The 14,674-nt window shown below is 35.0% G+C and overlaps 2 protein-coding genes across 3 annotated transcripts; both read left to right on the top strand.

The window, feature by feature from the left end:
• Positions 1–2,064: 2,064 nt before the first annotated feature.
• Positions 2,065–9,011, top strand: LOC110422139 (fanconi anemia group I-like protein). Of its 2 annotated transcripts, none has more exons than XM_021435927.1 (13): positions 2,065–3,193; positions 3,756–3,837; positions 3,940–4,131; positions 4,585–4,649; positions 4,722–4,881; positions 5,134–5,379; positions 5,479–5,595; positions 5,823–6,017; positions 6,157–6,238; positions 6,426–7,351; positions 7,434–7,932; positions 8,014–8,204; positions 8,275–9,011. In XM_021435927.1, exons 1-13 carry the CDS (start codon positions 2,166–2,168, stop codon positions 8,722–8,724), a joined length of 4,233 nt encoding a protein of 1,410 aa, XP_021291602.1. In that variant the 5' UTR covers positions 2,065–2,165; the 3' UTR covers positions 8,725–9,011. The 2 variants fall into 2 exon arrangements, with proteins under 2 accessions (XP_021291602.1, XP_021291605.1); XM_021435930.1 differs by having other exon boundaries at positions 5,826–6,017.
• Positions 9,012–9,652: 641 nt separating this feature from the next.
• On the top strand, positions 9,653–12,738 carry LOC110421579 (Dynein light chain type 1 family protein). The gene is made up of 3 exons (XM_021435188.2): positions 9,653–9,994; positions 10,167–10,272; positions 12,403–12,738. The coding sequence occupies exons 1-3, from the start codon at positions 9,809–9,811 to the stop codon at positions 12,483–12,485; spliced, it is 375 nt and encodes a 124-aa protein (XP_021290863.1). The 5' UTR covers positions 9,653–9,808; the 3' UTR covers positions 12,486–12,738.
• The last annotated feature ends 1,936 nt before the right edge of the window (positions 12,739–14,674 follow it).

The raw sequence follows: 14,674 nt of genomic DNA on the forward strand, positions 1-14,674 counted from the left end.
CATGAATTAATATTGTACATCTCGCAACATTGATGTGGTTAAATACGTTAACCATGTCAATTATCTACTTTATGTATTATGTGAGAAAAAATTATCAATAAAATGATTAATTTTTCATTGAAATTAAAGATTTGTTTAGATATCTTAAAAAATTAAGAGTTTAGTTGAAAATTTATTATAATTTAAGAATCTTTTTGTTATTTAACTTTTTTTTATTGTCTTTATTCTTTGGTAATGATTGAATGAAGAAGAGAGAGCAAGTATTACTATATTACATCAAATTCTATAACCTAATGGTTTATTTTTGTCCTATACTATCAATCAATCATGTTTCTTTATAATAATAATAATAATAAAAGGGTTACATAACTAAATAATTGAATCTTTTGGATAATCAAATAAAACTAAAGCATTATTAAATTAATATATTTGTTCTATTTTTTAATTGATTTTCTATTGATTGAATTCAAATCTAAATAATTAAATTAATATGATAAATATATAAATTTTGTTATGAAATTATTAAATTTCAGGTACTATTTTTGAGATAATAATAATTCACAAGATTTTTCTATGTATTAAACTTGCATAAGTAAAAAAAAAAAAACTTACATTTTGATTGAAGATATATTTTGTCAATTTGAACATGTTAACGTAACGTGATAATAACATAAAGTTAAATGAATTTGATTTAAAATTATTATGTTTTGTAATTTAAATAGGTTAAACCAACTTAATCGACATATGACACATTTAATCTATTTAATTAATTATATTATCATATCAAATCATGTAATATAATATTTAATTTATTTATAAAATTTAGTTAAACAAATTAATTATTTTAATTATATTTTAAAAATTTATCGTGTCATGACTATATTATATCATATTAAATTTAATTTATTTTATATTAATAAATATATTAATTATGTCATATAACATATATAATAAATATATCTATACATATATTTAAAATTTTGACGTAAATTGAATTGTCATGCCAAATGTACATTAGGAAAATGGTGTTGTCCACGTACCTTTCTTGCGAGTAATAATATCCCAAAAGATAATGCTTCTCTTTTCGTCCTTTTTCATTCCGATCATCTCGAAGTTCTAAATATCACAACTAATCCTGCTGACGCAACGCAGGGCCACGTGGATAATCTTCACCCCAACGGGGTGCGTATCTTTAATCATTTCCTCGCAGCGCGTGCTATCGGTCCCCAATTGGATTTGAAAGAATGATACAGAACTATGACGTGTCGAGTTCTAAGCGGCTATTTTTCTGTGAGACTTTGAACTGCATCGTAGGCGAAAATTAGCCGGGGAAACGGATTAGATGGAAAAACTAGAAAAGAAGTTGGGTTTTGATATTTCCAAAGTTCTTGCACGTGACGGCGTCGTCGCTTTCAATCTCGACTTGAATGGGGGGCGGTGTGACCCGAACCCGGAACTTGAATTTGTAATAATGGGCTTGGGCCGTGCTTGCTTGGGGGTTAGACCCAGATCGATTTACTTTGTAAGGATAAAGATGATAGCGAGTACAATGAATATAAGCATTTGGTATTATTCCACTCATTCAAGTAGAGTAAAATTAAGATGATTTATATATAAGATTTGATAGAGTAGGATGTAATTTAATAGTATTTTTATTGAATCCAATTATAATTTATAAATAATGTTTTTTTAATATTTATTTTATTTTTAATATATGTATTACTTACAAATTGATAAATTATTTATTTTAATTTTAATTATCTAAATATAAGTTTTATTTTAAATTTATTAATTTAATTTTATTACTAAAATATGTAAATAAAATTTTATTATTATTAAATTCTAGTCGAGTTGAGTTTCCTAATGGGTGTCCACGTCATTTTATTAGTAATCATATTGGGATAAGGTATGTATATTAAATTTTTATAGTTAAATGAAAGAATATTAGATATAATAATACTGGACGATTATAGTAGTAATTAAACTTGAATATCTTATGATTATAATCAAATAAATATATATATATTCTTATAATAGGAAAAAAATAAAGTTTGGAAAATCAGAAACACCCTTTTCCCGCGCAAATTGCAAAGCCAAAACCCCCAAAATTCCCGCCTAAGGAATGGAGAAAGAGGGAGATTCTCAGAACGCAACAGATTACGGCCATGGCCGCCACGGAATCGGCTCCGCAGTTAAACGACGTCGATATCGTGCGTTTAGCCCAACAAAAGCATCCCACCAACAGCCACCACTGCCAACCCAACGTTTCGCTGCCTCCATTTCTCCGCTCTCCTCAGTCTCACGAGTCCCTCATCTCTTACCTCCACTCACGCGCCACTTCTCCTTCTCCGTCCTCCGCCGTTTCCGAATACCTTAACTCTCTCCTCTCCCTCATTTCCCTCTCACCCGAAACCCCTTCTGTCTCTTCTCTCCTTTCCTCTCTTCTCTCATCCTACGCCCAAATCTTCCCATCGCTTCCCCACGACTCGAATTCCCTCAAAACAATCAGTTTTTTCAGCACCCTTTTAGTCCACGTCCCTTTTGACCACCTCAAATCGTTTATCGATTCGGTTGTATTAACTTTATCAGAGGTTGTTTCAGTGGACGATGCGCAACTGTTCGATCTTTTCCCCCAATGTTTCGAGTTGATTCGAAGCGCAGAGGAAAAAGGTGGGGATTCTGTCAATTCCGTCGTGGATAAGATTCTGGATTCCAACTGGTCTAAAGGGTCGTTGCTTAAAATGGTTTCCATCGTGAAAGATTTCAGCTTTCTAGATAAATTGAGAGGGAAGCAGTTTTTGGAGAAAGTTTTCGTGGGGATTAAAAATGTGGATTTGATGGACTTGCCTTCACTTGTTTATCAGTTGTTAGTTTTGGCTTCGAAAGGATTCAATAAAAGGGAGGTTATTGAAGGGATTGTGTGGTTTTTTGGGTCTCAATTGGGTTCAAAAATGACTTACACCGTTAGGCAAGTTGAAGGGACTGTGCTGTTGCATCTGAATTTCGCAGTGAAGCAGGATCCTTCTTTGGGGAAAGAGGTTATGGGGTTAGTCAAAACAGATCTTAGAGTGTTCAATCATTTCACCGTGGCTGTTTTATTGTCGGTGTCGAGGGTACGAAGGTTCAGTGAGAGCTCCATCACTATTTTGAAAACAGCACTGCTTACAGCTTACCGTGACTATAAATTTACCAAGTAAGGAACTACTTTTTTTAAGGTGTCTTTATCATATTTAACCTTCAAATTGTGATAGTAGTTATGGTCCACTGGTCCTTATGATCTTATTGGGTGCTTTTAGCTGAAAATTCATTCTTGCAAAATGTTGTTTCTTATTAAGAACTAAAATTGGGTTGTTTTTGGATTGTCTAGCTGTTAATAATTAGCTCAAAACTTAGGATTTAAATCCATAACTGAAATACTTTTCACTGAGATATAATAGTTAGTGTTAATATTCATAAAGGAAAAGATTACATGTTGATATTCATGGATCTATTTCAACGATCTCATATTTTCATGATAGTGCTACTGGTAGTAAGCCTAAGTACAATTGCTACCATTGATAGTTTCTGCTTGTTGTTATAGATTCCAAATGTAGCAATAGTCTGTATTTGCTTGAGCAATATATAATTTCTAGTCGGGCTGGTGTACCTCATAACTTGTCCTTTAACATGGCTTGGCATTTATAGTTCAGGGTATGTCAACTCTTTTCCGCTTTATATAGTATGCTAATATGTATGTGGTTTCTTCATTCGCTTAGAGACTGTAAGTGGATACCAGATGATATGAAGGAAGAATATCTGAAGAGTGTTAAAGTGGCGGAGAAGTCTGTGTTAAGAGCTGTAATTCCCTTCTCTTGCCTAGTGGATGTCAATGATGATTTCCACCACATGCATAATCAAATACTTAAAATTCGCATTATGCATCATTTTGCTCGTCTTTAGGTAAATGAAAGCAACTATGGGAGGGAGCACATGGTGCCCAGCATGGTTCAGTTTGGTTTCATCTTGCTAGAGTCAGTTGGAGAGGTAAACTGCACAGAACTCTGCAATTCTAATGGTCTCCTGGGCATTGAAGAGCTTGGTATTCAGATGCTGAAAACTCTATTTGAGGTTCATGATATGGCAAGAAATGAGGTTCGTATAATTCTGCAATCATGATTATATTGTATAATTTTTTTAATAAAGCTACCAACATTCACCATGAAATATTTTAAGATAAGAATGAAAAAAAAAGGGAATTCAACAATGACCCTTCAGTTTAATGGAAATTGTTGGGTTGTGAATATTACATTCCATGGTTGTAGCAGTTATCTTGTTTGTTCTTTTCCCATTGATGCTCATCCCTTTTCTCTTATGAAGCTTATGCGTCAAGTATTTGCCTTCAGGAAATGAATAATGTTTGAAAAAAGATCTATTGCCCTTTTCTGTACTTACTTTTGGTTTGGAAACATACCCTCAGTTTTAGACTTTTGATTATAATTATGAGGAACAATGCTTTCCTTCTGCCCTTGAAATCATAAATGATACTGTTTTTTCTTTCTTTGTTATGAGCATGCTGTAGTAATTGATTAAATGGGTTTGTCACAGATTATTGAGCAAATCAAGTTTCGCATTCTCTCTTTGAAGCCAGAACAGAGTAGGCCAATAATAAGGTAACCGCATACATATAAAATATTCATTTTTATTTATTTTTGGTTATGAATAGCACTAATTTTGATGTGCAGGCTGCTCGGTCATCTTATTCAGTGTTACCCTTACCACATGGTGGAACACGTTCCCCGTCTGAAGGAGTTGTTGGATTATTTCACTTTCATGGATGGAAACGTTGCCTCTTATCTTGTTAGTGCTCTATTGCCTCTCATCAGATTCAGTCGTGATCTTCAGGTAAACATTCTCATGCTCAATTTAATGGGCAAAGGTGCTTTAGCCTTTAACTTCACATAAATCAGTAGTGGATAAAAGAAACAAATTTTTTTTAATATAGAGAAATGTAACTTACATCACATAAATCTATTACTTGTGTTTCAGTTTCTGATTAGTGATCTGTGACCCCAAAGATCAATCTTGGATCTCTAGGTGAAAGATTTGCCTCATTCTTAGAATGCTTTTGTTTAATTGTTTATTCTGACATTTCAGGATTACACTATTTTGGTTGTGCGGAAGGCTATGTTTGGAAGAGAAGATACAGTTCGTGTTGCGGCAACAAATTCTATTATTGATCTTATACTGGCAGAGAAGCAACATAAGAGGGATGGCTTGTTTTCTTTCCAAGACTCATCAAGCCAAGCCAGCTGCAGTCAGCATGCTGACATACCCTGCAGCATGGGGGAAGGTCTCTTTCCGGAATTGAGTGCTTTGCTGCAGAGGTGTTTTCATCAACAGGTTTTTTTTTTTGGTCATTTTACTGCTTTACCGTTTTTTGTATCCTTCTTTTGTTCCTTTTGAACTACGTTTCTAATTGGTGTGAAATTGCTTATTTAGGCAAAGGTCAAGGAAGTCATGTATCAAGGACTGTTGAAGCTAATTTTAGTAAATCCATCAATTGGAGGGCTTGTCTTTGATTTTCTATTGCCTCATTTTCTCCAGTTTTTCAAAGAGGTAGTTACTGAAAACTTCAAAATAGCTTTATTTTAAAGCTTGTAGTAATCCTGAATTTCACACACTGAGCTTTCATTATCTTACATTTGATTTTACCATGCCAGTGTTTTGACAGGAGAAGGCAGAGTGTTTTTCATGTACATATTGCATATGAGAGAATTGGTTTGTGTAGTTATATAAGCTATTAAATCCTGCATTTAATAATTTGACTGGAACTACTATGTCAGCAGGGTGAAGATGTCCAACTTGGAGTCAGCTGTTGTATTAAGTCAGAAAGTGGCAGAGTACTTATTCAGGAGCCCCTGGATTGTCTTCTTTCTTGTGTCTCTTGGGTTTTACTTCTCCAGCCACATGGAAGAACTGATCAGCTCTTGGATTCTATCGGGCCATGTTTGGGTTTCTCCCTTTCACAAGAGAATGAGGTATTCTCCTCGTTGAAGAGGATAAAAAATAAAAAATCTAATCCATGATATCAAAAATGATATATGAAATCTTTTATCTAACAGTCATCTTGGTAACATATGAGGTCTCACTCACACCATAAATCTGAAACAACTGCAGGATGGTAGGAACTTGTCTAGTGAGGTGTTTTCCAGTGCTTTATTGAAGATTCGGAAGTTTCTAAGGAATGCAAATTTGGAAGGTTTGGAGTTTATCTACATTTTATATTGTTCGTATCTTTCTATCAGAACATTAAAAACGCAAAAGATCTATAGAAAGAAAAGAAAACAGGACTTCTGAATCATGCAGTAGTTTAATTTCTACAATTTATTGAATTAGGTTCGTGCCTCTGCCTGTTACTAGTTTCTGTTGTCTTCATATTGAAACAGAAATTCTTGGTCCAACTCACGATGCAAGCTCCACAGTTGTTCATGAAGAGAAAAGAAAATGTTGTGCATTAATTTTGTCAGGAATTGCAGAGGTGCTACTGAATACCATTGCTATGGATTTGGAGAAAGCAACAGATCAAAAGAAGGTCGAACTTGAGAAGGAGCTTATAGAGTTTGTTGACCTTCATGACTCATTGTCAAAGGATGCATGTACTTCAAGAAGCAATGTTGCCAAAAAAGTGAATTTACGTGCTACATTGACTCAGACACCAGATAACACTGACTCAGGCAACACCAAATTGATTCAAGAGCATATTCCTTTCTTGGCAACTTCAAGCATCTATCAACTATTGCAAATAGCATTGAAGATATGCAGTAGTGAAAGCTCTAACAGTGAAGCAACTTCACAGAGGCATAGCCAGTCATCCTTGGGCAAAGCATCGAAAAGTTGTTTTAAGATTGTTTCGTTTGCTTTGAATGCTTCTCTTCATAATATAAAATCTTCAGCCCTTGTGGGAAATGAAGATCCCTTGAAGAAATTGATATATGGGGATATCAATATGCTGGGGTCCCAATTGCTGAGCTTAACTCTCTCGCTCAAATCAGGGTCAAATGTTGCAACTAGTCAGACGAAGAAAGAAAGCAAGGCAAAGAAAGATGTTGAAGAAAGAAAGGAGCATCTCCATCTAGCATTACTTTGCTTGAAGGAAATGATAGCAATCAGTTTGTGCAGTTCCCGTTTGACTGGCTTGCTTGCAAATCTGTTGTCAGTTCCCCAACTTGAAAATGCTGGTTTGCATGATGAATGTGTTTTGGCCTCTGAAATTGATGACCAAGATGTAAGAAACAAAGAGTTGTTCATTCTGAAATTTTTGAAGCCGATGCTCTCTGAGCTCATGAAAGTATCAGCTTTTCGCAATATTGAGGTATATATGATTATTTCGTTTGGTTAAACTACTTTAACTTTTAGGAATAGAAGCAACCAAAGTGTAATTCTTTAATTTTCAGGTTCTTTGTGGTGTCATGTTGATGATTGGGCACAAATTGCCCTGCAAGTGGAGGAACTCTCATGCAGCCTGGGCTATTCATATTTGCAAAACCAGCAACACAACAGACTCCAACATTGCTAAAAGCATGGTTAGACTTGCCATCAGTTTAAGCTCACCTCCAACTGATTTACATGTGGCGCAAGACATGTCAAAGGAGCTATTAAAATTTATCGGATCAAACAGTAGTGACTCATCGCAAGTATCTGAATACCTTCTCATAAACCAGTCAACAGCCACTGCTGTAGCTTCTTGTCTGCTACAAATAACTGACGCTGTCATTGTCGACATGGACTGGGCAACTAAAAAATTAAAGACAGCTTTACAAGTCTCTCAGAAAAGTACTCACCTTAACCAGAATGGAGAACATAATTCTGGGTTGGTGTTTGAGGAAAATCTTTACTCGAGGGTCGAAGCAGTTGTTGAAGTATTATCTTCCTTTGTTTTGATGAGCCTCAAGGGTAAGTATGCACTTTGCATAAACATCTAAACCTCAATCTTTCTCTTATTTTAACTGGAGCTTACGACATTGTTTGATACAGATAGTCAAGCAGAGCATTTTCTTAGATTGACTGCAAGGTTTTACAAGCATTTAGCTCAAATGTCAAAGCTCAGGATTGCTCCAAAAGCTGTCAAGCAGCCTTTACCAAGCCTTCAATTCCAGAAGCTCGTGGAGCTAACCTGCAAGCAGCTAACCTATCCACTCTATAACTTTGTGGCAGATATGCAACAAGTATGGACCTGAATCTTCTTGGCATTTTGCCCTTTATGCAGTTGCATTTTTAATTTTAAATAACTTGCAGGCTCAACAAGAAAATGCTAATAGCAAGGGCATCATAAACAAGATCAAGAGGGAGAATAAATGCATCCCAGACCTAATATTCCAGATAGAAGATTACGAGAAACATCTCATTCGACTTAGCAAGGCAACTAAGGTCAACTTATTGAAGCATGCCAAGCGTAGCACTTCAAGGGACTTCAAAATATTGGACCCAATAACTGTTCCTAGAGAAGATCCCCCAAACCATGACCCTAATTCCAACAACTCTGGTGCAGATGGAAATGAATCATGCAATGATCCTGAAGATGATGAAGGAAATGGATCAGAGAAAGTGCTGTCACCTCAACCTGGCAGTCCTTTAGCTGAAGAGGAGTCTGAATCTGATGCTGAAGATAGAGCTTCTGTTCCCACTGTCAAAAGGGTCAAAAGGAGTAGAATTGTGCAAGACTCTGATGATGAAGAACAGGAATAGATGGAGGTAGTTGCCTAGTTGGCATGTGGTATACTGCAAAGCTATGAATATGTGCAAAAAAAGTATAGTTTCAAAGTTGTAATTATTCAATAAAAAGGGTGAGACAGTAGTTTGTGAATGAATGGTACTTGAGAGGAGAAACGTGTATGATGGGGCCAAAAGGTCAGTCAAAACCGACATCCAGATTTAGCCTAATGAGTTTGGCTTTTCAATTTTGACCCTAACTCATTATGCCCTTTTAAATTGGGCATATAGTTTTTGTGGTGGTGCCCCATTTTTATGTGTTACTTTTTCTTTGTAGGTGATATGAAGAGTAATTTTTATTATAGTTTTTTTATATCATTTTAATGCCACAGATTATACATCAATAAAAAATAAGATAATTTTAAATTTATAATTTTTACTTAATAGATATAATTTTGAGTTAAAAATATTAAATCTTGATAAATAGTATAAAATATATTTATTTTTTTATGAGGAATTTCATGAGATATTAAAATTTAATTAAATTTGAATTAAGATAAGTTTCACTTTTTTATAAATTAAAAAAATGAATTTAAAACTTATAAATAATAATATCTTTCCACTTAATATATACGTTTTGGATTGAAAATATTAGATAGTGACACAGGTTTATTTAATGAAATATGTTTAATGGGGTGGTCAAGGAGTTAAATCAATTTAAAGGTAATTTTAATATTGAAAAAGCCATTAAAGACAATCATAAAATTGGAGTACACTGCTCGCAGATCAGAGAACAGAGTTAAACATAAGTCACATCCATTCACCAAAATTTCACCTGACAGAATCATTTTCCCATACTCCAAAAAGATCGAAGAAAAAGGCCAAAAATTGGGAAAAAAGTAATTTAAAAATACCATTAAAAAAAAGAAAAAAAAATCAACTAACAGTACAATTTACATAGTGACCACCCACCATTGCGAACAGGAAAGAGAGAGAGAAAGTGAGTTTTTCTCTTTGGGTTCTCTCTTCTCTCTTCTCTTTGGCTCTGGGAATTTTGAAAAACGAAAACAGAAGGCTTCTTTTTCTTTTTATTTTTTTTACCAAATTAAACAAGAAAAAAATGAGCACTGAAGAAGCAAAGAGAAGCATCACCGGAGCTCTGACGGTGAAACCGACAACCGACGACCGGAAGCCATCTCCCGTGACTACTGCGGCATCGGCTGCTGCAACGGGAAAGAAAGTCATCATCAAAAGCGCCGACATGAAAGATGACATGCAAAAAGAAGCTGTCGATATAGCCATCTCTGTTAGCTCTCTTTCTCTTTACTTTAAGCTTCCTTTTTTACTCGATTCGGTGTTGTTTTTTACGGTTTATGATTCGATTTCGTTTCTGGGTCTTCATCATTTGGTCTTGGATTGTTGGTAACTATTGTAAATTTGCTGACTTTGAGTGCTTTTTGCTCTGGGGTTTTGATCAGGCATTTGAGAAGAACAATGTAGAGAAAGATGTAGCAGAGCACATAAAGAAAGAATTCGATAAGAGACATGGTCCCACTTGGCATTGCATCGTTGGTCGCAATTTTGGTAACCCAATTTCCGTTTAGATTTGATATATTTATGCTCTAGTAATTTTGGTATCAGAAATACTATTTTTATGGAACGTCTTATCTGCAAATTAATTTCTTTTAAGTAATGATGTTGTTTTAGTTGAAATCATGGTAGATCTAGGCTTAAATGAGATGTAATTTACACGTACATTAGATATCATAAATGCTATAGATGTTAGATTGGATTGTGTTAATCTTAGACCTTCTGTGTTTAGAGTTGGTAATGTAAACATAGCTTTTCCATTGTTATGGAATTCCTGGATTAAGATCAACAAATACCTGTACTGGATTTATTGCTTTTGATAAAAGGATCAACTCCATCTTTAAGTCTCAAACTTTATCTGGTTATTCTAGGAATGACTATTTATGATAACTTTTATGTTTGATCAAGGATCGTAGCTTTAGTGACTTCACTTTAAAAAAATTCTTTACACTAACTCATGTGCAGTTCATACTGTTTACATGTATTTTGCTTTTATTTTTCATTATGTTACTTAATTTCATAGTGGATTTCATAAGGGTATGAGTCTGGGCATTAATTATGCTTGGATTAGTTGGATTGGCTAATATACAGTACTTCATCAATGTGCTTAATTACCTATTTGATACCTCCAACAGCCTTGTTACTGATTTTGTTTCCATTTAGTTGATGGCATTAAGAATGCACCTCCATTTCATATTGTGTATCACATGTTATACTATATGTTTTTCTATTGATTCAGCAAGTGATTAGAACTTGGAACTTTCAGCTTAGAGGTCTCAAGCTCAAAATTTCAGATTTAGAGAGGAGGGGGGTGGGGGGGGGGGAGATGGGATTCATGGGATGGAATAGGTTGCATCCCTTTGAATAATCAAGAGGCCAATGGACCTCCATAGGTACCAAAGAAAAAAGTTTGGGTCCTAAAAATGGAAATGTGGAAGGAAACTCTTTTATCTAATTTTTTAGTAAAGTTTGAATGCTGAATTTGACTCTAATTATACCTGACTCTATTTGCTATCGTTGTAGTTATGTTGATATTTACCTGATGACTATAGATGCGTGGCCATAACTTCTGTGAAATATATCATTAGCTGCTTAACCATTGGACAAAATAAATTGGTTTGTGTTCTGACTTCTATGAGTTTTTATTGCCCTCAGTCTGTGTCTACGGCTTTTAGGGTCATTAACCAACTATTTACTTGTATTATGGATCAGATGCTCATTGCTGAAAAAAACACATTATATAAGTCAAATGTTTATTGCATACATTTTTTCTAATCCCCATATCCTAGATTTATATTGCAGTAACAGTTATATGTTAGAAATTAAGCTTTGCTGTCCTTTGCACATATTTTCTGAATCACTATGTCCTATATTTAGATTACAGTTACATCTATGGGCCATGTCGCACTATTTCGTTTTAGTTTGTCCTTGCAACACAATTTTTTAGTTTTTCTTTAAATTGGGAAAAAGATTCATTTAGTATGAGTATAAGCTATATTCGCATTCACCCTCTTCATCAGCTATTTTTCTGTGGACACGTTCTCTGGTTGAGAAATAATATCACTATCATTTTGAAAGAGGTAGCTATAGTTCTTAAATATCACCTAATGTTGTTTCCTACAATCTTAGGAATGCGTTGGTAGCTTAACCAAGTTATATTCTCTTTGGAGCATGGAGCCTTGCTCATTCCAGATTTTGTGGATGTCTGCTAAATATTTGTAGTCCTCATGCTGATTCTCTAACGGACACAACCTAGATAAATTACCAATATTTCTAACCTTGCGCTGGTAGCGTCATACTTCCTCAGTTATTGGGTTCATTAATCCTTTCAGTGTGCTGTACCTAGGCTTTTTTTCTGTAATGGGTACTCAGTAATGTAGATCCATAAAGTGCATTTGCAGTTGTAATGCTTGTTCTATGTACATAAATAAGAACCTATTCATTCGGATTTCTATGTTCCATGAAAATTTCCATCCAGTTTTCAGGTCTTGAACTAGTTTTTGATGGAACTGTCTTTTGGTCTTTGCTCCCTTTGCAATCCTCTTGTGCTTATGTGAAAACAAATTAGAGTTTAAATTTCACTATCATGTTGCATTAATATCCGTTTGTATTTTTTTGGTGCAGGTTCATACGTCACTCATGAGACAAACCACTTTGTTTATTTCTATTTAGATCAGAAAGCAGTTTTGCTCTTCAAATCTGGCTAATCATGTTGTTACATGGATGAAGAGTGGTGATTCATGAGAGGCTTTTGCTTATGCTGTTATACTTAGGAACTGTATGTATTAATTCAAACCTGCTTGTATGTGAATCCTCTGTGTCCTAAAGTTCTTGTGCCTAACTTGTATATTTTATTACAACCTAAACTGGGTTTGAACCATGGATGTCAACTGCGGTCATTTGCCTATTGGTTTCCCTTAGTTTGCTCACTAATTACTTACAATCTCTTTTTTCGGTTAAGATTCCGTTTTCCAGTGAACAAATGGAGCATTTTCCTGCCCTATAACCTGAGAATGTGTACTTTTTATCATTCAAAGTGATCTGCTACCGGTGGTTTCTGGATGTGCTGGAGGCATGAAGGAGTAAGATATGTTTTGCTAAACACATTAGCTTGCGACCCAGACGGTTTCATATTTAAATGCCTTCCAAATTGAAAAGAGAAACCTGGGTCTTTCTGAAGCCACCTGCTGAGATGTAATCAAGCGACAGGTGGGTAATAGCAGGCAGTGTTTTTGTTTTCTCTTGGCACAAAACTAGAGAGTGGAGAAACAAGTTTCAATCTGTCATTGCATGGCTGAACCGTGTCAAAAAATCAAAGAGTTCCTCCTCACTGCTTCTTCACTCACATCACTTTGGAGCTCACCAACAACAACAGATGCAATTCGGTGAAAGCGTCAGTCTCAATTTTCCCACCTTGGCAAAGGCCCATTGATTGGTGTAAACAAGAAAAAACCTTTCTGACCACCCTTTAACCAATCACTCTCTATCAAACAAAGCCTCTCCCCCACTTGGGGTTTCTCCTATTGGATTAGCCTGCAGAAAATCCCAACATGATCTCTGCAATGTGACTCAATTCTTTCTTTCAGCCCCACAGTTCCACCCTTCCCTTTTTCTCTTCTTCAAAATTCCCCAAAATCTATGTACTAAAACCCAGACCAATTTCTAGTTCAGTTTCCACCCAACATACCAAACCATGTTTGAACACATAAAGTTGCCACTACGATTGAATGATTTTTGTGCTTTTTTAGGGACAAAAGATGGGTGAAAAAAAGAAAAGCCAAAGGAACTAACTGTCCCTTTCCAGGGGAAGATTTTGTGGACTGTAGCAGAGAGCATAAAGACAAGCCAGTGGCAAACCCTATGTATTTATTCCAAACTAGTACACTCTCATCTTATGGTTTCCTTTCCAGGGTTCCATTTTTTTTTATCAAAACTGCATGGACATTATGGCAGTGGCACACAGAAAAGTATAAGATTCTATGGACTATGCTCCTAATTTTGTAACCCTTTTCTTTATTCTTTGCTTATTCAAGCTTTTGCACCTAACTTTCTTACCAATTCAATGATTTTCACCCCAAAATGTTGTATACCATTTTCCCCCCATCTTATTCTCCTTTTGTTTCTTTCTTTCCCCTTATTGGACCAACACTATGGGACTCCCTTCTTGTTCCCTTGTTTGTCTTACTCCATCCTCCACACTCCTTCCATGCAATTTTTTCTGACTCACCTAATCACTGAGGTGATTCCTCCCTCTCACATCCTTAATTAAATACTTGTTAATTAATGTATCATAACTACTCAAATGTTAAGAGTAATCAATGTAATTCTATATTGTACAATCTTCTAATGTAATATCTCTTCATAGACAAATATTTTGACAAAAACAGATAAAACTCTTTTTGGATTCATAATGAAATGTCATCTGATATTCGAATTTTAAATCGTAGATTAAATTACACAAAAAAAATTAAATAATTGCTATCTACATAATCAATTTGTTCATCCTTTCACTGAATTGTTCCTTAAGCTTACTGAATTTATAACTTTTTATTTATTGGCACTCTCCCATTAGTGTCTTCCACCATTTACGATTTCACATATTAATTCAAGCATCACCCCCCGTCGCTTCTGCTGCTGCTGCTAATTATTATTCTAAATAATTTTACAGAGGAAAATAAATTCGTAAAATATGCCCCAATTGATAAGTGTTACGTGTCATAAAAAAACACATCCTACCTGTCACCTGTACTTAAAGTTTTGCCCTAATGAAAGATACAGTGGGCACCCATGAATTAAATCCAAGCTCAATGAGGGGGGCAGCTTTGCTATTTTGCTGCAAACAGACAAAGGCTCCCAAAAACAGACACTTTTCTTTCCATTAGAAAATAAACCGACA

The sequence above is a fragment of the Theobroma umbraticum genome, unplaced genomic scaffold, assembly GCF_002168275.2.
Source record: "Theobroma umbraticum cultivar Fairchild unplaced genomic scaffold, ASM216827v3 scaffold_130.0, whole genome shotgun sequence".
Taxonomy (NCBI): Eukaryota; Viridiplantae; Streptophyta; class Magnoliopsida; order Malvales; family Malvaceae; genus Theobroma; species Theobroma umbraticum.